The sequence below is a fragment of the Carcharhinus amblyrhynchos genome, chromosome 1 (genome assembly GCF_965287045.1).
Source record: "Carcharhinus amblyrhynchos chromosome 1, sCarAmb.v2.hapA, whole genome shotgun sequence".
NCBI lineage: Eukaryota > Metazoa > Chordata > Chondrichthyes > Carcharhiniformes > Carcharhinidae > Carcharhinus > Carcharhinus amblyrhynchos.
Window position 1 is genome coordinate 88,417,053 of NC_137324.1, and position 26,508 is coordinate 88,443,560.

The 26,508-nt window shown below is 40.0% G+C and overlaps 1 protein-coding gene across 5 annotated transcripts in view; it reads right to left on the minus strand.

The window, feature by feature from the left end:
- The window catches only part of LOC145343028 (kelch-like protein 5), a 115,746-nt gene that overhangs the window by 12,108 nt on the left and 77,130 nt on the right, over positions 1–26,508 (minus strand). For all 5 annotated transcript variants that reach the window (XM_080188784.1, XM_080188794.1, XM_080188802.1 and 2 more), the window contains 3 exons: positions 7,926–8,112; positions 4,230–4,454; positions 2,500–2,662 (listed from right to left, as the gene is read on the minus strand). In XM_080188784.1, the coding sequence (XP_080044910.1) occupies positions 2,500–2,662; positions 4,230–4,454; positions 7,926–8,112 (575 nt within the window). The remainder of the gene's footprint in view (positions 1–2,499; positions 2,663–4,229; positions 4,455–7,925; positions 8,113–26,508) is intronic.

The following is a 26,508-nucleotide window of genomic DNA, read 5'->3' on the forward strand; positions in this document are numbered from 1 at the left end:
TCCAATCATGAACTCAACAGCTTTGTTAATACATTTAATGCTGTAATAAAATGTAACACACATGCATGCCAATTCAACATCGCAAACAACGCACTTAGTTGGTTTAGGTAATTTAAAATTCTGAAAACATTTTATATAATCATATTGAAATGTTATAAATTTCTAAAGTTTCATCTGCACTGTTTTGGATCAATTTAGTGAACAAGGTTAGAAGTAATTGGCCAATTGACAGGACAGTACTATGTTGAGCTGGCGTTGTTGGATGCTGTGAGCTCAGAATAGGAAAAAATAAAGATCTGCTTTAGCACTTACATCACAAAGTACTTTACAGCCAATGAAGCACCTAATTAGTGCAGCCATTGTTGTAATGTAGAATATGTGGCAGAAATATCAGGGGAGATTTTCCAACCTTCTGACTTAGCGCAGATCGTGTCTATTCCAGAAAATAGCGTGCAGGTGTAAAAATCAGTTCCTTGCCTAGCACCAAACAGTTTGCAACCAGCCAGGTCACTTTCTAATGGTGCAAACCAGATCATGCTAAAGTAGCATTTAAATATGCATAGCCCATTCGACGCTGGATTCTTGCGATCTTCGGGCATAGCATGAGAACAGCAAGAATAACTACTGGTCTCCACTCGCGGAGAGTGGGCATGATGGCCACACCAGTTAGGCACTGCGAGTGTGCCATGGGCAATGCCAAGAGAATGGGGCCTATGACAGTAGGTTGGAGCAGAGCCCAAGAAGGCAATATGACAGGTGTGCCTGAGTGGGGGGTATGATGAAGAGGCTATGTTAGGGAAGCTATGCAGGGAGGGCTATGTTGGGGGGACTATGCAGGGGGTTTGTGCAGAGGTGGAGCATGAAAAGGGACATAACGGGAGGCATGTTGGGGATCAGGCAAGGGACCCATCTGGAGGGCTCTGAATCTGGTGACCTGTGTTGGAAAGGAGGTGGGGGAATGTGTCGTGGGCGGCACGATAGCACAGTGGTTAGCACTGCTGCTTCACAGCTCCAGGGTCCTGGATTCGATTCCCGGCTTGGGTCATTGTCTGTGTGGAGTTTGCACGTTCTCCTCGTGTCTGCATGGGTTTCCTCCGGGTGCTCCAGTTTCCTCCCACAGTCCAAAGATGTGCAGGTTAGGTTGATTGGCCATGCTAAGAAATTGCCCCTTAGTGTCCAGGGATGCATAGGTTAGAGGGATTAGTGGGTATAATATGTAGGGATATGGGGGTACGGCCTGGGTGGGATTGTGCTTGGTGCAGACTCGATGGGCCGAAGGGCCTCTTCCTGCACTGTAGGGTTCTATCTATGAAGAGTGAAGCAAGTCCAGATGTCCACGGCAGGAGGGTGTCTCCCTGTGCACTATGATATTGGGGCACTCTTGCAAAATGGTACCTGAGCGTTCTGCAGCCAGCCTCACAGGTGTCTTTAGACACCCTCCCACCCTCCGCCAGTACCAGCATGCAATTCACTACTCTCCCAAAAAGTGACTGTGTGTGGGGATAATTGTGGTCCGGAACATGCCTGACAGACCAGCGCTGATCACTCTGGTTTTCTCGTCATTATGGCACTTAGCTTTCTTTGGGGGAAATTCCACCCATCATTATCACATGCCTCTTGCTTAACTTGACAGACGCAGGGAGGAAGGAAAAAAAGGTCCTGCAGGATATGTTGAGCAAAAAGATCTTAAAGGACTGCAGATCAAAATTAAAAGGTATTCAGTCATTAAATCAAACTAAGATAAATAATTTTGCAGTCTTTTTAAAGATACAAAAATTAATCTGAAAGTTTTGATCTCAAATAACTCTTTAACAAGCAGAAAGTAGCTGCTACCAAGAACAAAAGAGTTAGCAAATTCAATATAGAATTATAAATTGGAATCTCGAGACAAGCTGATTTTTCAATGCTAGCTGGAGATAAACCGTATGAATCTAAGTGATGGGAGTAGTGATCTGCAACAGCATGTACCATGATGCAAATATTCATGCTGTTGAAAGCAAAGGTCTGCCCTGCTGTCTCAGAGTAGGTGTTCTAATAGTTTTTATACTAATTGGTGTGATGTTCAATGACATGGGGAGGGATTCTCTGGTCTTGTGGTGAGGCCTGTTGCGAATGAGAAATGTAAAATTTGGCATTCCAGCCAAAACACCATTTCCCTTTCAGCGACACCAGAAAATCCCGATGCGAATGAGGACAGAAGAATTTGGCTATGCCCTGCTGTCTGCAGAGGTAGTAAACCATGAAAGTAAATGCAATCAATAAATCATACTATCTAAGTTTTGGCTGGGGAATTTCAATATTCAATCATCGATTTGAGTGGATAAAAGCGTGAGAGCAATAATGACCACACCACTTTAACAGAGCAGATCATGGGTCCGTCACTTACAAAACTCTGCAAATGACTAATGCTGACAAATGGATTAGTTTTAGCGAGATTTTTGAAATTCCCTATACATACACAATAATGAAGAATAAATTACATCAACAATTTCTTCTTACTTTCCATTAAGTACTGCTACACCAACTGTACTTCGTGGCACTGACATGCTGGCAACAAAGTTCCACTGTCGAGCTTGGGGATCCCATCGTTCAACTGTATTTAGATAACTCCAACCATCGTGTCCACCTACAGCATACATAGGACCCTCCAGAACCTCCACACCTATAAACGAGCAGAACATTTTCAACAGACTGTAGATCGAAAGCTATACAAATTTGACAATTAATGCAGTAATGGCACTTTGCAAAATAAAACCAAGTCTATCAATTCAAGAGATTCTGTGCCCAAGAAGATTTCCTTATTCCTACTTTCAATGAGAATAAGTTAATAAGTTGAGGTCTGGCAGGAGGAAGCTGTAAACGTCCCCACCGCAATTTTATAAGTGACAGAGGAGGTGTCAGGAGGCATAACAGCTCGTCGGCCAATTGATGCCCTTATCTAATTCACTTATCTAATTCACTTTTACTGTGGCGACAGGAAGCTGGGGCCATCTGTCCAGCATGTCTGGTTTCATGGAGTGGGCTGCTGGCAGTCCGAGCTGGGAGTGTCTCCTTTATGGATCCAATGGGCCCATTGCAGGCCCCCATCCTTCACTAAGGTCTCCTCTCCTCCCCTATATTTTCCTTCTTCACCGCCTCTACCAACGATCAACCCTGGACCTCCAAAAGTTCTCAAAAACAGGAGAAAGGGTTTGAACTCATAAAAATAAGTGGAAAAGGAGACCGACCAACAGTCCTCTGTGTAGACTGGCTTGTTTCTTCCTAGAGTGATGGATTTGTTTTCTGAAGTCAGTTTCAATCAGGTCAATAGTCCCATTTGCCCACATAAATGATTTGAAGATGGAAGCAATTGCTACGCAATGGGGAATGGATGGAGGCTATTCACATCCACTTATGACAAACTGATTTCTCTGCAGCTCTTATTGTTATGTTTTGAGTTTGGAAATGTTAGCTCTGGGAATCCACGGATTTTTAGTTTTGGTGAGTCCATATAGAGGCATGAATTCCACAAATGGTTTTGTCTCAACATGTCCATTACGGAAGGATATCTCACACAAGGTTATATAATTAAGAACTTTTTAAATTAAGAACTAAATAAAAGTTATGAGCTACGTAATCATTATTTTTGTTCATTTTTTATGTTATCAATATTCTGAATACATCTGCTTTTATAATTGGCTGACTGCAAGCTGGACAGGTCTCAGAAGTAGTAAGATGTATACTTTTGTCACTGCAAGTTCAAGTAGTTGATAGAGGCCATGATCAAAACTAAATGTAAAATTAATAATAACTCAACAAGAGTAATTGTGACTGTTTTAATACAATACTGTTGTTTACACATTATGGTCAGTAACTACTTATATTACAGAAATGAGTTGAATGCAAAATATTGTTACATCTAATCTCTAGTGCTGACACAAAGAAGTTTGACACACCTACAGTAACAATTTTCTCTTCCAATTTGTATATGTTTGCCTCTGCATTTTTGTTTAGTTGAATCACAGGACAAACTAATCATAGTTGTCACATTTACAACGTTCTGCTCAGCCGATTTGAAATGTGGTTTACGTCAGAATTTGTTCTCTCTTGACTTCCTCTCTCCCTAGCTAAAAGAAGATTGTTGCCCATGCAGATAACAGAGTAGGAATGACAGTCTAAAATGTTAATTCATTGTGCAGCCTCTAATTGCTTTTGAAAGCTTTTGCATGTTCAATGACTGATGCACTTACCTAGGCCATGTCTATGTGTAGACATAGGAGGCATTACACTCCAGGTTTTACTTTTTGGATTGTAGCACTCTACTGTATTTAAGGTCTTCAGTCCATCTCTACCACCCACAACATAAAGTTTGTCATCCAGCACTGCCACACCGAACTGCAGCCGCCTCCCATTCATATTTGCTACATGAGTCCATGTATTAGAACGTAGGTCATATTTTTCAATACTTGTGGCACCTGTACAACAATCAGAATCAAAATTAATGCACAGAATTAATGAAAACTGCTGCTCTTGGGTTTAAAGAAAGTTCCACAATTGTGAAAACTTGTATTTTAATTTAAAGCTGTGATATCCACAGAAATCAAAAATATTACTCATGCATGTTCCACTTCATCCTCAATTATCTATCCAATTCTCTTTTAAGTTTTGTCACAATATCTGCCTCCAATACCTATTTGAGTAATCCATTCTGTGTATTCGCCGTTTGGTTTAAAGCATTTGAATCTAAACAGTCTATGTAAACTGCCTTTTCCAAGCTTGAGCCATTTTCCCTTGGCTCCATAGTTTGAGACAATGGGAACTAGATTACGAGGGATACACTTACTTATTTTGTTAGGAATCTTGAATACTGGGATAATATCTTTCTTCAATCTTTTCTAAAATAAATAACCCATCTCTTTGACCTCAACTCATATCTTGTAAACTATCATTTGGCTACATTTTCCTATAATACCTCCAATGCCTAATATTCTTATTGGAATATAGCAGCCAGAATTGTACATAGCATTGCAGGTACGATTATATCAGACTTCTTTGGGACAATAAGTACTGCCCATTTTAGTGGTATTGGCTAGGCCACCAGGTGAACTTCCTTACTCTTCTTCAGTGCCAGTTTAATGTCTCATACAAAAGACTCCATCAGAGCAGCTCCAGGTTAAAATCAGCCCTTATGCATTAGGCAGAGCAGGGTGGCAGCATCAAGGCAGTTGTGAAATTGAGAGAAACGTGGACAAGTCAAGATGAATGTCTTCATTAAACAAATGGAAGCCGATCCCTTGTTGGCATGTGACAATACCATGGGACATGTAGGTGAGAATGATAAAGGGCCTACATTGGATCTTAAAGAATGCATGACACATGAAAATAAAGAACTAGGCAAAATGTGCAATGCTATGTACGTTTGTGGTGAGCTTCAGGTATACAGTTATAACTGTGATCACTTTATTACAGTATACAAAATCCCAACTTGCAGCAGTGTTGAATCTATAAGTTCAAGAACAGGTTTGTGAGCAATGAAGATATGAATGGTATATATTTTCTACAGAAATCCAGGCACATGATTCAAGAAAGCATCAAAGCATAAAGCTTTGAAATTTTCAGTGACTTGTTACATTTCCTTGGAACCTTCTACAGTTATGGGTGCAAAATTGAAGAATAATCACAACATCCTGCTTTCGTACTTTATTTCCAAATCCTGACAAATCTGCAAATGGCTACAACACTGCCCAAAATTAACCAGATAATGCATTTAACATTCTCAATAGAGCAGCTGCAATGATTTGTGAAAAAGCACAATTAGGCCTCCCCAGAAAGTTCTTTTGAGCAAAAGCAAAGAGTCTTTAAAAGCTGCATTTTAGTGGCTTACTATATATTGAGTTTTTAATTAAAACTAAACAGCACACTTGTAGCTGTGGCTCTTCGAAGCTAAGTACTCCATTTACAAATTTCTGACCCAAGTTTGTATGCAATATAAAGGATAAAAGTGATGTTTGGTTGAATGATTCTGACAACTCCCAGTCCTTGCATCTGATCAACAGGATTATTGTTTATGTGAAAAAAAATTGTTATAGTAACTAATTTGCTTTCTGCCAGCTTGGGTTTATTTCCTTTGTCCCACTCTTGTGGTTTAATTTCAATTGGTGTTCTAGACGTACCTTTTCTATGCCGCTTAATGTCACATATATCTGAGGCTTCATTGTTTGCCTCTTCAAAATTGATAGGATGAAGTTTTGCCAGCCCATCGATAGAACTCAATTCTTTGACATTAATGATCAGCCATATGGCTCTTTTCTGCACATTGTTAAAGCATAGAAGAGACATTTAAGTTTGCACAATCAGAAGTGGACAAAGGTACTATTTGATCAGAATGTATACAGTTTCAGCATATCATGCCCAATTTGTAGTTTAATAATTTGGCTATTTTATTTCAATAATATTTTACTTTGATAATTTTTGCTTTCTAGTGACTGGACATAAACAACATTTGACAGAGCAATACGTTGGCCACGTTCAGTGGCTTGTTTGTTAGTTCCAATATGTTACTTTGATCAGGAACTTGTGAACCTTTTCCCTATTAGCACACGTGCCTTGTTCCAGATTGATAAAATAGTATGCATGCTTTGTTGCTAAATACCATTTCTATTTCTCACTTCAATGAATGTTGTGCTTATCAAAGGAAGGAGCACTAGCATCAAGGAATAGATCAGTTACCCCACTTCTGGCATCCAGTGGCAGCATGCAGCAGTTCCAGGTCAAATATACCACTTTCAGCTGTACAATAAAACTCTCAATACTGCCTCAGGTATTTACCATAATATTGGCTTTTGATAAAGCTAATTGATACCACTTCTGTTTCATATCTTCAAGGATGATTCCCACCATTCTGATGTTTTGATTGAGTAGATTTGGCCCTCACCAAAGTAACAGTTATGGTTTAAATGCTTTGGTATTGTAAATTTTAGAGACAAAGAGTGATAGCACATGGTGTCATAAATGCTGCAGCACTTCTGTGATTTCATGAAGAGGTTAGGATTGGACAGAATTGTTGGGTTTGTTCTGCCTTTGTACAGTGTACTGAGGACTATAAAGACATTGTATATCTTTTTCCTCTTCCCCTACAGTTGGTTGGATGACCAGCCCGTAGTTCTTTGATTTGCATAGGAAATACCACACCAGAAAGATTTTTAAAAACGCCTCTGGCAGCTTGGCTTCACTTTAGGTTGCTTCTGTCATGTACTTTGGAATGCAGTGTGTCTGCCCACAGTTTGTCAGTTGGTAACGTACTGCATACTTATCCCGAATATTAGATTATAAAATAAATATGCTAAATTGTTTTATCTTTCCAAATTTATGTGTAACGGCAAAGGTAAAGCTCGGAAATCATTTTTTGACAAGTTTTTTTGTTTGATAAATATTTTATTTTTTGTATTAAAAGTATATCAGCTGACTTTTGTTCAGTAACCTATCTCCATGGTTTCTCAAAACAAAAGCTATGATCTTGCAGGTCAGAATTCATCTGATTAGTCCAATATTAACATCAGCTGCGATCAAAACACTTTGCATCACTTTAAACAATCAACGAGTTCAATTGCCTTGCAAAACAAGTACCACCCAAATGCAGGACTGTATAAATAAAAATATCTTCTTAACTATACAGGATTAGATGCAACTGTATGGCAGCTGCTCTACTTGGGAGAATTGGCATTCTGAAGAAACAGCCTGTAAAAAACCTAATTTGGTTTACAGGCAAGAGATGTCTTTAGCACAGCTGGAACATTTATAACAAAGTATGAACTCACCACTGTAAACTGCTATCTCTATATCATAAAATCTGTTAAAAACACACACATCAGTCAGCAATATTGAGCAGGAGAGGTTAGTGCCAAAAAAAATTCAATACGAGTTCAAAATTATTCAATTCTCAGTACCTTTTGTTGCATCCATTCCTCCAACTGCGAACAGCACACCAACGGTAGATTTCCTAGGTTTAGTCCGAGGACTCTGCAGCATATTTCGTCGCTCTGGTAGCAGGTGATATTTCATTGCTTCCATAATAAGTCTTTGGCATTCAATATCATCCCTAAATAGCATGTTGTTCTCCATGTCTGCAAGAAACTATTGGGAATAATTCAAATTCAAATAAACTTCTATTATTAACTGAAAATAATGCAAAACATTCAATTTAACAGGTAGGCAAATAAATTCACAGTGACAAAACTATAACTTCTTCAATTTCCTTCTATAAAAAAGATACATTTCTTAGTTATATATTTTAGATTAATTTGGAGTAGAGATTTTAATTTGCAATGTACTTAAACACTGAAACTAGCAAATAAGACATGCCTCACTAAACTGCTGCACTGTGTTCTTGTAATGAAAAAACAAGATTATTGTTACTTAAGTAGGACAGTAGGTGTTAGCTTCCCCATATTTTTAAGTAAGTTCATCCTTCATTTACAAATTCTAGGGAAAGATACTATATTCGCATGGTCAAGTGAGATGTAGATTAAGGATGTTCGGGCAGAGCAAGGGTTAATATGGGTCTGGAGGATAGTTCCGCCCATGGTACAATGTAGAGGATTACATGATGGTAGGCTGTGTGTTGTAGAGTCTGGAAGAAGCCAGCATGGTGACAGCACCCGTCAGGGCTATGCTTTGATAGGCACATAGTTATAAATGGGTAATATTTAACCATACAACCCTCCAGGCTTCTTTGTGTGACACCAAACAACCTTACAACATGAGACAATAAGGCCTTAATTCAGAATCACATTTTTAGTTCTTTGACTGGAGACTTGACGTAGCACGTTGCCCTCAGCAACAGTCAGAACACTCAAAAATCAACAGTAAACACTCCAACAAGAATCCAAAAATAATGAACAGCATGTTAGGAAAGGATCTTGCCTGTGCAAAATGAACTTCTACAAAAGAAAGACCAATTAATTAGTTATTTACTAATTTGTTCAAATTCCACAGGCTACTTCTATATATCAAAGTAGTGCAGAAATTGGTGTGATTCTGGCAAATACATTTTCAAGCCAGGACAAAATGTTTATTATCCAGAGTTGGCAAGAATCTTGCCGTCCGAACCATTCCAGGAAGCTGCCTGCTAGACGTCCTAAGCAAGAAACCCAGCAAATGTCCCAAAAAACAACTGCTGCATCAATATAACAGACAAATATGAAAACAATCACTTGAATTCTGTAATGCTCCTTACAAGATGGGACCAATATACTTGCAGGGAGGTTTGCTAGTGTTATTGAGGAGCATTTAAACTAGATTGGCAGGAGGACAGGAACCAGAGTGCCAGAGCAGATAGTGGAGCTGGGGTAAAAAGACAGGTTAGTTCAAGCAAAAGCACAAATGGAAGGGTTGAGTGTGGTGGAAATAATCTTTTGAGGTGTGTCTATTTCAATGCCAGGAGTATTGTGGGGAAGGCAGATGAGCTGAAGGCGTGGATTGACACGTAGAAATATCACATTATAGCCATTAGTGAAGCTTGGCTACAGGAGGGGCAGGACTGGCAGCTCAACGTTCCAGGGTTCCAATGTTTCAGGCGTGATAGAGGCAGAGGGACAAAAGGTGGGGGGTGTGGCATTGTTGGTCAGGGAAAATGTTACAGCGGTACTCAGGCAAGATAGATTAGGGAGCTTGTCTACAGAGGCCCTATGGGTGGAGCTGAGAAACAGGAAAGGTATGACCACATAAATGGGGTTGTATTATAGACCACCCAATAGTCAGCGAGAATTGGAGGTGCAAATCAGCAGAGAGATAGCTGACAACTGCAAGAAACACAAAGTTGTGATAGTAGGGGATTTTAATTTTCCACATATAGATTGGGAATCGCATACTGTTAAAGGTTTAGATGGGGTAGAGTTTGTAAAATGTGTTCAGGAGAATTTTCTACATCAGTATGTAGAGGTGCCAACTAGAGAGGATGCAATATTGGATCTCCTATTGGGAAATGAGTTAGGGCAGGTGATGGATGTGAGTGTGAGGGAACACTTTGACTCCAGTGATCATAATGCCATTAGTTTCAACTTGATCATGGATAAGGATAGATCTGGTCCTCAGGTTGAAGTTCTGAACTGGTAAAAGGCCAAATCTGATGAAATGAGAAGGGATCTGGGAAGTGTGGATTGGCACAGGCTGTTCTCTGGCAAGGTTGTAAATGGAAAGTGGGAGGCCTTCAAAGGAGAAATTTTGAGAGTGCAGAGTTTGTATGGTCCTGTCAGGATTAAAGGCAAAGTAAATAGGAATAAGGAACCTTGGTTCTCGAGGGAGATTGTAACGCTGATTAAGAGGAAGAGAGAGTTGTATGAAATATACAGGCAGCAAGGAACAGATCAGATGCTCGAGGAGTATAAAAAGTGCAAGAAGCTACTTAAGAGGGAAATCAGGAGGGCTAAGAGAAGACATGAGGTTGCTTTGGCAGACAGAGTGAAGGAAAATCCAAAGAGCTTCTATAGGTATGTAAGGAGCAAAAGGATAGTGAGGGATAAAATTGGTCCTCTAGAGTGGTAGACTGTGTATGGAACAGAAAGAGATAGGGGAGGTACTAAATGGGTTTTTTGCATCCGTATTTACTGAGGAAACAGGCATGGAGTCTACAGAACTAGGGCAAACAGGTAGGGAGGTCATGGAACCTTTACAGATTAAAGGGGAGGAGGTGCTGGGCTGTCTTGAGGTGAATCAGAGTGGATAAATCCCCAGGACTGGACAGGATATTCCCACGGACCTTGAGGGAGGCTAGTGTTGAACTTGCAGAGGCCCGGGCAGACATACTTAAAATGTCAGTATTCATGGGGGAGGTGCTGGATGATTGGAGGGTGGCTCGTGTTGTTCTGTTGTTTAAAAATGGTTCCAAAAGAAATCCGGGAAATTACAGGCCAGTAAGTTTGACATCGGTAGTGGGCAAGTTATTGGAAGGTGTGATAAGGGATAGGATCTACAAATATTTGGATAGACAGGGACTTATTAGGGAGAGTCAACATTGCTTTGTGCGTGGTAGCTCATGTTTGACCAATCTATTAGAGATTTTCGAGGAGGTTACCAGGAAAGTGGATGAAGGGAAGGCAGTGGATGTTGTCTACCTGGATTTCAGCAAGGCCTTTGACAAGGTCCCTCATGAGAGGTTAGTTAGGAAGATTCAGTCGCTAGGTATACATGGGGAGGTAGTAAATTGGATTAGACACTGGCTCAATGGAAGAAGCCAGAGAGTAGTTGTGGAGGATTGCTTCTCTGAGTGGAGGCCTGTGACTAGTGGTGTGCCGCAGGGATCAGTATTGGGTCCATTGTTGTTTGTCATCTATATCAATGATCTGGATGATAATGTGGTAAATTGGATCAACAAATTTGCCGATGATGCAAAGATTGGAGGTGTAGTGGACAGTGAGGAAGGTTTTCAAAGCTCGCAGAGGGATTTGGACCAACTAGAAAAATGGGCTGAAAAATGGCAAATGGAATTTAACGCAGACAAGTGTGAGGTATTGCACTTCGGAAGGACAGACCAAAGTAGAACGTACAGGGTAAATGGTAGGACTCTGAAGAGTGCAGTTGAACACAGGGATCTGGGAATACAGGTATAGAATTCCCTAAAAGTGATGTCACAGGTGGATAGGATCGTAAAGAGTGCTTTTGGTACATTGGCCTTTATAAATCAGAGTATCGAGTATAAAAGTTGGAATGTTATGGTGAGGTTGTCTAAGGCATTGGTGAGACCGCAGTTAGAGTATTGTGTACAGTTTTGGTCACCTAGTTACAGGAAGGATGTAAATAAGGTTGAAAGAGTGCAGAGAAGGTTCACAAGGATGTTCCGGGACTTGAGAAGCTGAGTTACAGAGAGAGATTGAATAGGTTAGGACTTTATTCCCTGAAGCGTAGAAGAATGAGGGGAGATTTGATAGAGGTATATAAGATTTTGATGGGTATAGATAGAGTGAATGCAAGCAGGCTTTTTCCACTGAGGCTAGGGGAGAAAAAAACCAGAGGGCATGGGTTAAGGGTGAAAGGAGAAAAGTTTAAAGGGAATATTAGCGGGGGGCTTCTTCACACAGAGAGTGGTGGGAGTGTGGAATGAGCAGCTGGATAAAGTGGTACATGTGGGGTCACTTTTAACATCTAAGAAAAACTTGAATGGGTTCATGGATGAGAGGGGTGTGGAGGGATATGGTCCAAGTGCAGGTCAGTGGGCCTAGGCAAAAAATGGTGCGGCACAGACAAGAAGGGCAAAAATGTCTGTTTCTGAGCTGTAATTTTCAATGGTTCTATGGTTCTAAGATAAAAAATCTGTGATTAGTCCTGTGGTCTCCCACTTTGACTTTGATAGGAGTGAGCCCTGCAATACCTCAGCGACCAGGAAGATGCAGGAATCCATCTAAGGCGAATACACGTTCAAATATAAGGGATCAATTTTTACTTTCACATAAGTTACAAGTAGTCTCTTGAAATCTAGACATCACTCCCTCAGAACTGGCAAACCTCATAGTTAGTAACTGAACCAGATCCCAACACAGATTCAATCCCTGCAGATTTTCAGTTTTAATACTAGAGGAGAAAAAAATTATGATGGCATCAAGTATGAGGATGTGGGTGGGGAACTAAAAAGATCAGATTGAAAATGAAAGCACAGTTGAGGAGGAGGAGTTGTGAGGTGACTTTTGGAAGCAGGGAGAGAGGTGATTAATCGGAGTGGACTGGACAGAGAATCCTCGATGGCAAGAATAAAATAGCTAAACAAGGAGCCACTTGAAATGGAAGAAACAATGGATCAGGAGCTGTTTAATACTATAAAAGAGGAAATGTAAGGCACAAGATCAATTAGCAACTGTAGGTGAGTCCATGGAATAATTTGTAAACAAGTACCAGAATTTGGAAATTCTTGCCCTGGAGTTCAGGAAGCCAATGGCGCTTGGAGAACATAGGTTGATAGGAATATGGAGCTCTGTGCTGGACAGCACTGGGTGTTGATTAGTAGAAATTTGTGAAGTTTTGGTGTGGAAAGACTAGCTGGAAGGGTGCTGGAAAATCAAACCTTTGTCTAATGATTTTAGCAGAAGGAAAGAAATGGGAGCAGGGGCAGGCAATGCTGATGAAGTGAAAGAAAGTGGATTTAGTAATAGCTCAGAGGTGAAACTGAGCTCAGGATCACATAGTATCACTTAGTCATAACACTTATTCTCCTGTAGTTTGAATTTTCATGCATGATAAAACCAGCTGTTTCTCCTTGTGAAGTTGACTGATGCACTGCAGCATCCTCCTTTGAAGGGGGAAAAGGATGCTATAACTGGGATTCACCAGGAAATGGAAATGCAGCCAAAACCCATGGATTTTGCAATGGGGGGGGGGCGTGGGCGTGATCTTCCATGATCTGAAAGAGGGTTTGTTTCTGAGCCGACTAATTAAATTATAAAACTTTCAAAGGTCATGTCCTGGTTGATTTTCCCTTTGTTGGTTAATGGCAATATCCTTCTAACAAATGAAGATTAAATGAATGAAAAAAATTTAAATATATTAAACCTGGAATCTCCTAGGACTTTTATTCATTGCAGCAGACAGCTTCGTTTGGACTCTGGTGGATTCCTCATTTATGAATGTAAACCAAGTCTCCATTGTACTTCTAACTAATTTACGGCTGTGCTTGATGGGAATGCTTCACTTTCTATTCAGTATTTCACACTTTACAAAAATATTTTAAAATGAACTATTAATTTATACAATTAAGTAGATAAGAGGTTGACAAGTTAGTAAGGCTATGAACAATGATAAAACAAAATAAACAAAGTAATATAATAAAATGAACACAATAATGGATTACTGAAAACTGAACAAGCCTAAAAAAAATTACTAGTTAACATTTTTGACTTTTTAAAGCATGAAATGTGCTACATTTTCTCCCTTCAGATTCTGGTGTACAGTTCAGAATTTTCCTTTTGTGTTCTACAACAATTATTTGCAGGTAATGATGTAAATTCACTCAACCTACTTAGTCACTAGGGATGATAGATATATAAAACACTTACATACACATATTGCCTTTATTGTAATAAAACTTGTCAAAGTGCTTCACAGAGAATTACAAAGCAAAATTTGACACTGAACCACATAAGGCAATGTTAGGATGGATGGCTAAAAGCTTGGGTCAAACAGGTCATTGTAAGAAGTACTAGAAGGGGATGGAGAGACAGAGATTTAAGGAAGGAATTCCAGAACTTAGGGTCCAGACAGCTGAAGCCAAAGTAAGCAACAGTGGAACAAATAAATTCAGAGATGTTCAGGAGGCCAGAATTAGATGAGTGCAAATATCTCAGAGGTTTGTGGTGCTGGAGGAGATTATAGAGGGGAAGAGAAGAAAGGCCCTGGGGGGCTTTATAAACAAGGATAAGAATTTTAAAACTGAAGTGTTGCTTAACCAAATAATTGAGTAGGTCAGCAGGCATAAGGGTAATTGGTAGATAAACTCGTTGCAAGTAAATGCAAGGACAACAGTGTTTGGATGACCTTAAGCTTCAGTAGGTACAATGTTGGAGGCCAGCCATGATTGCATTGGAATAGCCAAGTCTAGAGGTCACAAAGACCTAAATGAGGATCTCAGCAGCACATAAGTTAAGGCAGGTGTGAGTTTGTAACCAGTGGAACCAGAGTTACACTGGTGGAAATTGGTAGCCTTAGTGATGGTATAACTACGTTATTAGGAGTTTATCTCAGGATCAAATATGGCACCAAAGTTACAAACAGGTTGATTCAATCTCATCTCTCGCCAGGGGTGGAATAGATTTGGTCACTATGAAATGTAATTTGTTGTGGTATGGACAAAAGACAATGGTTTCAGTCTATCCAATAATTAGAGGAAATTTCTACTCCTCCAGTACTGGATGTCAAGCAAGTATTCTGTTAATTAAGTGACAGTGGAGGAGTTGAAAGGTATGGTAGAGTATATGTAAAAATTTACACATTTTAGGAGCAGCATGCAAATAGATATAAGAGATGGCCAAAGATAGATCCTTGGGGGTTACCAAGGATAATGGCAAGAGGGAGGAAGGAGAAGCCATTTCAGGCAATGCTTTGGCTAAGATAGATAAAAACAGAACCCAGGTCACCATAGTCCTACCCAGTTGGACAGCAACGGAGAGATGTTGAATGGCTTAGTCAACGATGTCAAAGCCTGCAGACAGGTTGACAAGGTCAACTTAAATATGAAACCAAATAAATGTAAAAATAAATAGCTTCTAAGGTTCGAATGAAGAAGGTTAATCACTATGGTCTCAAGTTTGTACAACTAATAAGAAGTTGGATCATGAATACACATATTCAAATCTTTTGTAATAGTTACAAAAAATTGTGGCCCTATTGTACGCAAGGTCACATGTTTTCAGATGATTTCTCCCTGAAATTTCAGCAAAGTCTAATTTGAACAAATTTAATATTTTGAGAATACTGTCAGTAACCAAACCAATAACTTTTACTTGTTTTAGCTTTAAAATAATAAAATGTAATTCTGAAGCTAGTGGTAGAGTTATTCTTTGCAACTGAAGTATACGATCAGATCCCATATACTCTCTATATTCAGAAGACCAAAGTCCTCCATCAGCAAGCTCCAAATGCACACTCCCCAGCCCCACTGATAGGGATTCATGATGAGTGCCTGGAAAATGTAGAACATATTCAGTATCTTGGAGGTTATCTTTCATAGAAGGCTGACATTGATAACCATTCAGGACAGAGATGAGGAGAAATTTCTTCATCCAGAGCCTGGTCAGCCTATGGAATTCACTACCTTAGAAAGTAGTTGAGCCCAAAATGTTGAATGTTTTCAAGAAGCAGTTAGATATAGCATTTGAGGTGAAGGGGGGATCAATGGATATGGGGGGGAAGGCAGGATCAGGCTGTTGAATTGGATGATCAGCCATGATCATAATGCTTGGTGGAGCAGACTCGAAGGACTGAATGGCTTCCTCCTCCTCTTATTTTCCATATTCTATGTCTATGAAGAAAACCAGCATCACCTGAAATCTGCTTTGGCCACCTGTGGAATAAAGTATGACATTAAAACTTAAATCAAGCTTGTGATCCACCATATGATCGTGAATTCTTCCTTACCATACAGGGCTGAAACATGGACAACATATAGGAGGTACCTGAAAGCACTGCAGTCATATTATCAATGTTGCCAATCTTATAAATTAAGACAGAACAGACACACTAACATCAATGTCCTCTCGCAAACAGACACCTCAAGCTTTGAGGCTATGATTATCCACCATCACTTCATTGGGTTGGTCATACAGTTCAGATGTCAGATACCAGGCTACCAAAGCAGATGATCTTCTCCCAACTTAATCAGGGTGGAAGACAGAACTAACACTTCAAGGATGTGCAGAAAACCACCATGAAACAAAGCAACTTTAACATCAAATCCATTGCCTTGGGTTGAACCAGGTGGCAGCAATGTCTTGGGAAGGATCCCATCATTTTGAGGCCCAACAACAGGGAAGAGGAAAAGCGAAAGCGGCAAAAAGAACACACCATGACTGAAACTGATAATAATAATCAGGCTTTCCACATGACAACAAATGCCCAACATGCCATGATGTCTGCAGATCCCAAAATGGTCTCATAGGACTCTTGGAAAACAATTACTTCAACAATAATAATAATTAGAGAGACCATAAATTGAATTTTAGCTTTGTTTTAAAGAACACATGGGCGTTACTTTCCCAGTGCTAATTAAAATCTCTAATGGATGGAGACTGACAGATGAGCAAAATATACAAACATATAAACAAAGTGCAGATGTAAGCCATTTAGCCCCTTGAGCCTGTTTCATCATTTATTAAATTCATGGCTGATCTAATAGTAACCTCAAATATGCATCCCCCCCATCCCAAAACTGTATCACCCTCTTGCTTACTATTAGGAAAACAAAAGTAGTTTCAAGGGATTTATATTTGTATGGGTAAACATTAGAAACAAGGTATAGTTTTAAGTGGGTTTAATTTAATGTTTCAGTGGCAGGGAGAGTAAAGCCTACAATTAGATTCATGCTGGACAGAAGTGTTTATATGTATAGAGGAGCAGTGGAGGATCTTTAAGGAGATCTTTCTTGGTGCTCAGCAGAAATTTATTCCGATGGTTAAAAAGGACAGTAGGAAGAGAGGTAATAAGCCGTGGATAACGAAGGAGGTGAAGGAAAGTGTTAAATTAAAAGCGGAGGAATTTAGAGTAGCTAAGAGTAGTGGGCGAGAAGAGGATTGGGAAAGGTTTAAATGTCAACAAAGATTGACAAAGAAGTTGATAAAGGAGGGTAGGAGAAGCTATGAGGCTGGGCTAGCACTTAATATAAAAAAGGATAGCAAGAGTTTTTATAAATATATAAAAAGGAAGAGGCTGGCTAGGGTGAACGTTGGTCCTTTAGAGGATGAGAAAGGGGAGCTAGTGGTAGGGGATGGGGATATGGCTAAGCTCTTGAATAACTTTTTTGTTTCTGTCTTCACGGAGGAGGACGTGAATAATTTGCCGGGTGTTAGCGATGGAAAGGTGGTAGGAATGGAGGGTCTTAATGACATTACTGTTACTAGAGAGGTGGTGCTCGACAGACTGGAGGGGCTGATTGTGGACAAGTCCCCAGGACTGGATGGAATGCATCCGAGGGTTCTGAAAGAAATGGCGGAGGTGATAGTGGATGCCTTGGTGGTTATTTTCCAGACGTCGCTGGATTCCGGGGAAGTGCCGGAAGATTGGAAAACGGCTAATGTTACGCCGTTGTTTAAGAAGGGTGCCAGGCAAAAGGCGGGGAATTATAGGCCGGTTAGTTTAACGTCTGTGGTAGGTAAAATGTTAGAATCCGTCATTAAGGAGGAAATTGCGAGGCATCTTGAAGGGAATTGCTTGATAGGGCGGACGCAACACGGTTTCATTAAAGGGAAGTCGTGTCTGACAAATTTACTGGAGTTCTATGAGGATGTGTCTAGGGCAGTGGATAGAGGAGAGCCGGTGGATGTGGTCTTTCTGGATTTTCAGAAGGCGTTTGACAAGGTACCTCACAAGAGGTTATTGCAGAAGGTCAGGGGACATGGAGTTGGGGGTAGGGTGTTAGCGTGGATAGAGGATTGGTTGTCAAATAGGAGGCAGAGAGTGGGGGTCAATGGGTGCTATTCGGATTGGCGGTTGGTGACTAGTGGGGTGCCCCAGGGGTCGGTGCTGGGGCCTCAGCTATTTACCATTTATATAGATGATCTGGAGGAGGGAACCGAGTGCAGGGTGTCGAAATTTGCTGATGAAGAATGGTAGGAAGGACTATTACTTACGTGGCGAAAAACTGCAGCAGGCGACGGTGCAGAGGGACCTCGGGGTCCTTGTGCATGAGTCGCAAAAACCCAGCTTGCAGGTGCAGCAGGTGGTCAGGAAGGCGAATGGGATGCTGGCCTTCATAGCGAGGGGGATTGAATATAAAAGTAGGGAGGTCTTGCTGCAGCTGTATAGGGCATTGGTGAGGCCGCAGCTGGAGTACTGTGTGCAGTTTTGGGCGCCGCACCTGCGCAAGGATATTTTGGCCCTGGAGGGAGTGCAGAGGAGGTTTACTAGGCTGATACCGGAGTTGAGGGGATTGAGCTATGAGGAGAGGCTGAATAAACTAGGCTTGTACTCGTTAGAGTTTAGAAGAATGAGGGGAGATCTCATTGAGACGTATAAGATGATGAATGGGATGGATAGGATAGAGGTGGAGAGACTCTTCCTGCTCAAAAAAGACAGTAGGACTAGGGGGCACAGCCTCAAGAGAAAGGGGAGGCGGTTTAGAACGGAGTTGAGGAGGAACTTCTTCACTCAAAGGGTGGTGAATCTCTGGAATTCTCTGCCCGTTGAAGTGGTGGAGGCTGCCTCGCTAAATATTTTTAAGAAGCGGGTTGATGGGTTCTTGATAAGAGAGGGGATTAAGGGTTATGGGGAGAGGGCGGGAATGTGGAACTGAGCCACAACAGATCAGCCATGATCTTATTGAATGGCGGGGCAGGCTCGAAGGGCTGGATGGCCTACTCCTGCTCCTATTTCTTATGTTCTTATGTTGGTTTTGATTCCAACTGTGATTCTATTATGCTTAGAGGGGGTTACAGCGTGAAGAGTAGACTGGAGTAACAGTAATTGCTTAATAACTGGGAAACTTTTAAGGTAGGAAGACTTTCTGTTCTTTGTTTAGCTGAATTTTTGCAGTTGGAGACAAGACACTGGGGAGTGCACATCTCTCAATTCTGTCAGAAGACTGGACATGACAAGGGAGCTGCAAAGAGGTGGACTGTCCAAAGAAGCAAATGGAGTCCAGATAACTGGGGAATTGGGACATAAAGAATGTCTCAAGAAGACTGAAATTAAGAGAACAGAGACCAAGGTACTATTCAGGAGAATTCAAGGGGAATAGTAAGTAAAGAATTCTGAGTTAAAGAAACAGTTTCAGTGACTAGATTTAAAGTGGTAAAGCAGACTTCAGAGTTAAATCAAAATATTGATGCCATCTTAATAGAGTCTAGGAATCAACAGATCAACAGTTGAAGCATTTGTGAATAGTTTGTATGATAGCTAAGACAAATAAATCTGAAAGGGGAAGTGGTAAAACCTGGATATTGGATTCACTGTTAATAGTAGAGTAGTTTTGTTTAAAAGAGTCATTTGGAAAAGCCAGACTGGATTTTGGAATGCAAATAACTGATGGAAAGCAGTGTTGTGAAAGAAGATTTTAAAGCTTTTTTTGGGAACGGAGTTTGGGAACACTCATGTGACAATCATCTGGGGGGAATTCTAAGGAGGAATCTCAAACCACAGCCATCTTATGTGTTTAAAGGGAGATTGTGTTACTGAGAGTGTTGTAGCTTAAGATACATTTTGTCATCCATGTTAATCTTAAAATCTGTGTGTATCTGTTAAGTGGGGAGTAAAGGAGTATTATATCATAATCCAAATTTCCATGTTTAATAAATGTTTTTTCTTGTTGCCCCTCCATGTCTTATTAAAAAAGTTGCAATCTTTTGTGCCACGGTTCCATTTTAGGATCTTTCCATCCAGTTATAACATCATCTGGGATCGTAAGACTTACCAAGAATCTATTCACCTTAAAAATATTCAAAGACTCTACTTCTATCACCTTCTCAGGAAGACAGTTCCAAAGACTCACAACTCTTGGAGAGAAAATAATTTCACCTCATCTCTGTTTTAAAAGTGAAACCCCTTATTTTTAAACAGTGACCCCTAGTTTAAGATTCTCCTGCAAGAGGAAACATCCCCTCTACATCAATCTTGTCAAGACCCTTCAGGATCTTGTATGTTTCATTCAAGTCACCTCTTATTCTTCTAAACCTCATGGGATACAAACCTGGCCTGTCCAATCTTTCTTCCTAAGACAATCCAATCCTTCCAGGTTTAGTTTGGTAAATCTGAATTATTTCCAATGCATTTACATCATTCCTTAAAAAAGATGACCAATATTATACACAATACTCCAGATTTGTCCTGCACATCTGAAGCATTTCTACTTTTGTATTCAAGTTCTTTCGCAATAAACAAGACTATTCTATGAGTTTCATAATTCCTTGCTGTATCTGCATACTAGCCTTTTGTGATTCGTGCACTTGGACACCCAGATCCATCTGCACCTCACAGCTCTGCAATTTCTCACAATTTTAATAATATACTTAATTTGTATTCTTCCTGCCAAAATGGACAATTTTACATTTTTTTACGTTATACCCCATTTGCCAGATCTTTGCCCACTCACTTAACCTAGCTATATCTTTCTGGAGCCTGATATCCTCTTCATAACTTACTTCCCTATCTATCTTTGCATCATCACCAACTGTGGCTATTGTCCCTTCAATCCCTTCATTTAAGTCATTTATATAAGTTGTAAACAGTCAAAGTCTTAGCCAGCATTGATCTAGGAACTCATTAAACTCTGTTTAATTTAATTAAATCATATTTTTTCCAAAGTCTGTTTCTTTTCAATAGTTTCCAAGCCTCCCAATTCACTTATATTCAACAGCACCAAAGCCAACTTACCATCCCTTGCACTCTCCGATTATCTTCTTTCCCAGTGGCACAACACACATTACATCTTGTCAACCTCTGAAAAATACCCATTTCTGTTTACTCTCTGCTTCTTATTAGCCAACCAATCCATGCCACTATGTTACCTATCTATCCACCATCTACCTACCTATCCACGTCACAATGTCACCTCCTACAGCACGAGCTTTCATTTTTCGCAATAATCTGTAATGTGGCACTTATCAAATGTTTTCTGAAAATCTGAGTACAAAAATATATCCGCCAGTTCTCCTTTATCCACATCACGTTACTTCCTTAAAGAACTCCAGTAAGTTGGTTAAAAATTATTTCCCTTTCAGAAAACACAGTTAACTCTGCCTGATTACCTTGAGAATATCCAAGTGCGTGGCTATAACTTCTTTAATAATAATTTCTAACATTTTTCCAAATAATGGATGTTAAGCTACCTGCCCTGCAGTTTCCTGCTTTCTATCTCCCTCCTTTTTTGAACAATGGAGTTACGTTTGCTTTCTTCCAATCTAAAGGGATCTTCCTGAATCTAGGGAGTTTTGGAAAATTAAAATTAATGCATCAACTATCTCATAGACACTTCTTTTGAGAGCCTAGGATGAAGTTCATCAGGACCCGGACTCATGTCGGCTGACAGCTCCAACAATTTATTCCATTCTATTTCTTTGGTAACTGTAATTTACCTGAGGTTTTCCTTCCCTTTCATTTCCTGAAATACGAGCTGCTTCTGGGATGTTACTTGTATCCTGTATAATGAAGACTAATGTAAAATACCTGTTCACTGGCTAGTGGACCATTATTAAAGTTTCAAGAACCCGATGAACCAGATCAATGCATTTAGGTTGAAGATCAGATCTGTTGCAAAATGTAATATATACTAAAAATAAATGGAAATTAAAGGAACTCTTCAAGCAGAATTTGAAATCTGCCTTTATGGATCCAAAGAATTGTATGAAGTGTGATGGATGATTTTTTGTCACTTCTCATCATGGGTGTAATAAATCAAGTATACAGTGATTGGGCCCCATGGAGGTCAGTATGAGCTTCCTTTATTATTTTAAAAATCATGTGTTATAAAGTTGAAAATAAACTCAAAGCTATTAGGAAATCAGAACCTCACCTCAAATTTCTAGCAGGATCTGAAGAACATGGATCTATCAACTTCGTCTTGCAGATAAATGATCAAAAACACAAGCAATATTCAGTTTTGCCTTCCCGACTTTGAAAATGCATTTTCGTCTGCATCAAAGTGGAAGTAGGTTGTTGACAGATGAAAAAAAAATGTCTTTTAGCTTCAAACTGAACACTGTGATATTCATTTCCACCATGAGAAATAATGTGTAAGAAATAATGAAGGACAAAATTTTGAGGCCTTTATAGATCCACTGCTTAAGATGGTATAGAAAATACAATGTCATTTTAAAATACTGAACAGGACTGCAGGGCACAGTTAAGAATCAATTGCTTAGAATAGTTAGCAAAGAAGGGAAAAAATAAAAATGGGCACAGGAGATGCCAAGTTTAACAGTGCTATGTAATAGTGCAAATAATTGGCAGATAGGAGGTCAGAAAAAGATGGTTTATGCAAAAAAACCCAAAGTAGCACAAATTAGGACTGGAAGGATCACAGTAAAACAATAACAATAAAGAAAATATCATGAAGAATAAAAAGGGAATATGGAAAAAAGAAAACTTGCACATGGTGCCAAACATGTGCAGAATTGTTTAAAAATAGGGCACTAAAAGAAATGCAACCATTAAAAGAGATTTAAATAGAAACTAGCAGAGCAAAAGCACACTGTATTAATGCTAACTTAATATTTTGCTTCAACCTTCATAATGTATGAGGAGAATACCTGAGACATGACAAAGACTACAGGTTTAGGCAAGGAAGAAACTTACAGGTATGGAGAGAAAAACTAAAACAGATAAATTGCTCAGATTGAAGCCAGAGAATTATCCAGATCCAGATGGTTGTCACTCAAGGATATTAACATATGGTGGCATAGTGGCATAATGGTTAGCACTGCTGCCTCACAGCGCCAGGGGTCTGCTGTTCAATTCTAGCCTCAGGTGACTGTCTGTATGGAGTTTGCACATTCTCCTCTGTGTAGGTTTCTTCTGGGTGGTCCAGTTTCCTCCCACAGTCCAAAGTGCGAGTTAGATTGATTGGCATGCTAAATTGCCTTGAATGTCAGAGGGGATAAGAGGGTAAATACATGGAATTACAGGGATAGGGCCTGGGGTCTGATTGTTGTGGGTGCAGGTTCAATGGGCTCAATGTCCTCATTCTGTACTGTAGGGATTCCATGATTTTTTAAAAAAATGAAGAAATCAACTTCGAAAGATCAAAAATAGGGCAGACGTCTCTTGTGGGCAAATGCTTCTCTTAGCACCATGACCCGGCAATACAACAGTTCACGGCACATTAAAATGAAAATCTTGTTCAGGAGAGATGAATGCCCAAACATAGTTTCAGCCATATGCCAATTTTATAGCTGGATTTTTGGCTAAAGATGCATTTATTTTTGAGTACTTTTGTTACTTTCTGAATGTGGAGCTTTGCTGTAACAGTGTTTGACAACAGCATTGTCAAAATTTTCCAGATACTTAAGGAAAATAGTCAAAAATGCAGTCTTCCAAAGATCTTTTTTCTTATTCTATGATGGCAAATTGCTTTTGAAGAAGCGTGAAGTTCTAACTTTTGACTGATTCCTTTAATCTAACTTTGCATCTTCTACAACTGTGCACATGTACTCTGATTTAGTTTTCTTGCTGAGATGTCACAGTCTATTTGAAAAGACAATGGATGGGATTTTTCAGCCATTCCCACCAACAGAATCTTCTGGTCCTGCCAATGGTGACCCTTCCTTCATGGGTTCCCCGGCAGTGGAGGGTGCAAGCAATGAGAAGCCCCATTGACAATGGCGGAAGTGGAAAATCTCATTGCCGGCCAATGGTGGGCTTCCCCTTTGCCACAAAACAAGTCACGGGGGCTGCGGAAAATCCTGCCCAATATATGAGGACACAGAGGCGGAAAAGTAAAACCTGAAGTTAGCATTGCTATAAACTGAAATTCCTGAAAATTCAGAAAGCAGACATTTTTAATCTGCATGGACGTATGGAAATGGCAATGGCCATCCCATTTGCTGGTGCATCTGTTAATAAATTATATAGTTGACCCCAGTTTACTAGAACACTGTTGTTCCTAGATTCCAAGACAGATTCTAGTTGAATCTCACTGGAATATGGAATGAAACAGCTGTGTTAAAACCAATTGCAGGAATTTGAATGTTCAAACTGGATTACGACACTAAAACGGTGAAACATTAAATTCTTTTTAATTAAAACCATTTAATGCAAACAGGAAAATAGCTTATGTACATAACTGTAGGAACACATGGCTCCAAAGTACACATTTTCTTCAGAATTCAATTTTGCTACTTAGCAAAAAACAGATTCTCTCATGTTTTTATTAAATCATAAACTAAACATTTATGATTTTTTTTACACAGTACAAGTCACTTCCATGTTTTATGGTGTTTGATCACATACAAGTTCCAAGAATTGGTTGGAGAAAATGGGGTTGATTTCCTTGGATCAAACAAGGTCAAGGGGAGATCTGATACAGGTGTCCATGATCATGACAAGTTTAGATAAAGTAGACAAATAAAAGCTGTTTCCATTACTTGATAGTACAAGGAAAAGGGAGCATAGATGTAAAGTTTTGGTCAAGAGATGCAGGGGAATGCAAGGAAGAACTGCTTTTACACAGAGTGGAAATGATCCAGAACCTGCTGCCTACAAAATGTCAATGTCATATGACATTGTGAAGCTTTATCAATGTCAATTGACTGTTATATTGTTAAGGGAAACAGGTGATGAGTATTTGAACACATAATTGGGGATAGCTGGGACGCTGTCGAGGTATAGAGGTGAGAGATGCAGACACTGATTTTGACTTCATCAGCCAGTGTGGATCTTGTGAATAGTGGAAGTGGAAACGATCAATGATTTCAAAATGAAATTGGATAGAGGGAAAATAAACTGCAGTGCTTTGGAGATAAAGCTGGGGAATGGGGCTAACTCTCCACAGAGAGTCAGCATGAATTTGATAGGCTGGATTGCCTCCTTCTGTGTCATAACGATTCTATTTTGTAAAACGGAATGAAAGTGAAGGCTTCTGAACAGAGTTCTGAAGATAAGTCACAAGGATACAAGAAACAGGAGCAGGAACAGAATATATGACCTGTCAAACCTGCTCCACCAGTCAATACCAGCACAGGTGATATTGAACTTCAATTTCAGTTTCCCATCTGCCTCCCACATCCCTTAATTCCTTGTGATACCAAAAATCTGTTTAACTCAGCCTTAAAAGTACTTAACAATGGAGCATCCACTACCCTCAGGGGTAGAAACACACATAGAAACAAACGTAGAGAATTCACAAACCTTTCAGTGAAAAGTAATTTCCCCTCATCACAGTACTAAATGACTTGTCTCTTATCCTGAGACTGTGCCCCCATGTTTTAGACTCCCCAACCATTAAAAACAATCCCTCAGCGTCTTTCCTATGAAGCGCCTTTACAATTTTGTAGGTTGCAATGAAATCACCTCTTATCCCTTTAAATTACACAGAATATATGCCCAATTGACTTAGTTTTACATCATGGGATAAACCCCTCATCACAGAGACCAATCTAGTGAACCTTCACTGTATTGCCTCCAACGCAAGTATACACTTCTTTAAAATGTGGAGACCACAACTGCACACAGCATTTCATAATTTTAAAAATTCATTTTATGGGATCTGGGGGTTGCTGGCTAGACCAACATTTATTGCCCAGCTCTACTTGTCTTTGCCTTCTTAAACACCTGCAGTCCCCGAGGTGTAGATATACCCACGGTGCTGTTAAGGAGGGATTTCCAGGATTTTGACCCAGCAACAGTGAAAGAATGGTGATATATTTCCAAGTGAGGATGGTGAGTGGCTTGGAGTGGAACACCAGGTGGTGTTGTTCCTAGGTTTCTGCTGTTTTTCTCTTTCTAGATGGTAGTGGTTGTGGATTTGGAAGGCACTGCCTCATGAATCTTGATGAGTTCCTGCAATGCCTCTTGTAAATGGTAGACACAACTGCCATTGCTCATTGGTGGCAGGTAGGGATTGAATGTTTGTGGAAGGGTTAGCAATCAAATAGGCTGCTTTGTCCTGGATGGTGTCAAGTTTCTTGAATGGTGTTGGAGCAGTGCTCATCCAGGCAAATGGAGAGTATTCCACTGCATTCTTAATGTACCATATGGTGGACAGGTTTTGGAGATTCAGAAGGTGATTATTCGCTGCAGGATTCCTAGTCTTTGACCTGATCTGGTAGTCATAGTATTTACATGGCTAGTCCAGTTCAGTTTCTGGCCAATGGTAACTCCCAGGATGTTGATAGTGGGGACTCAGCA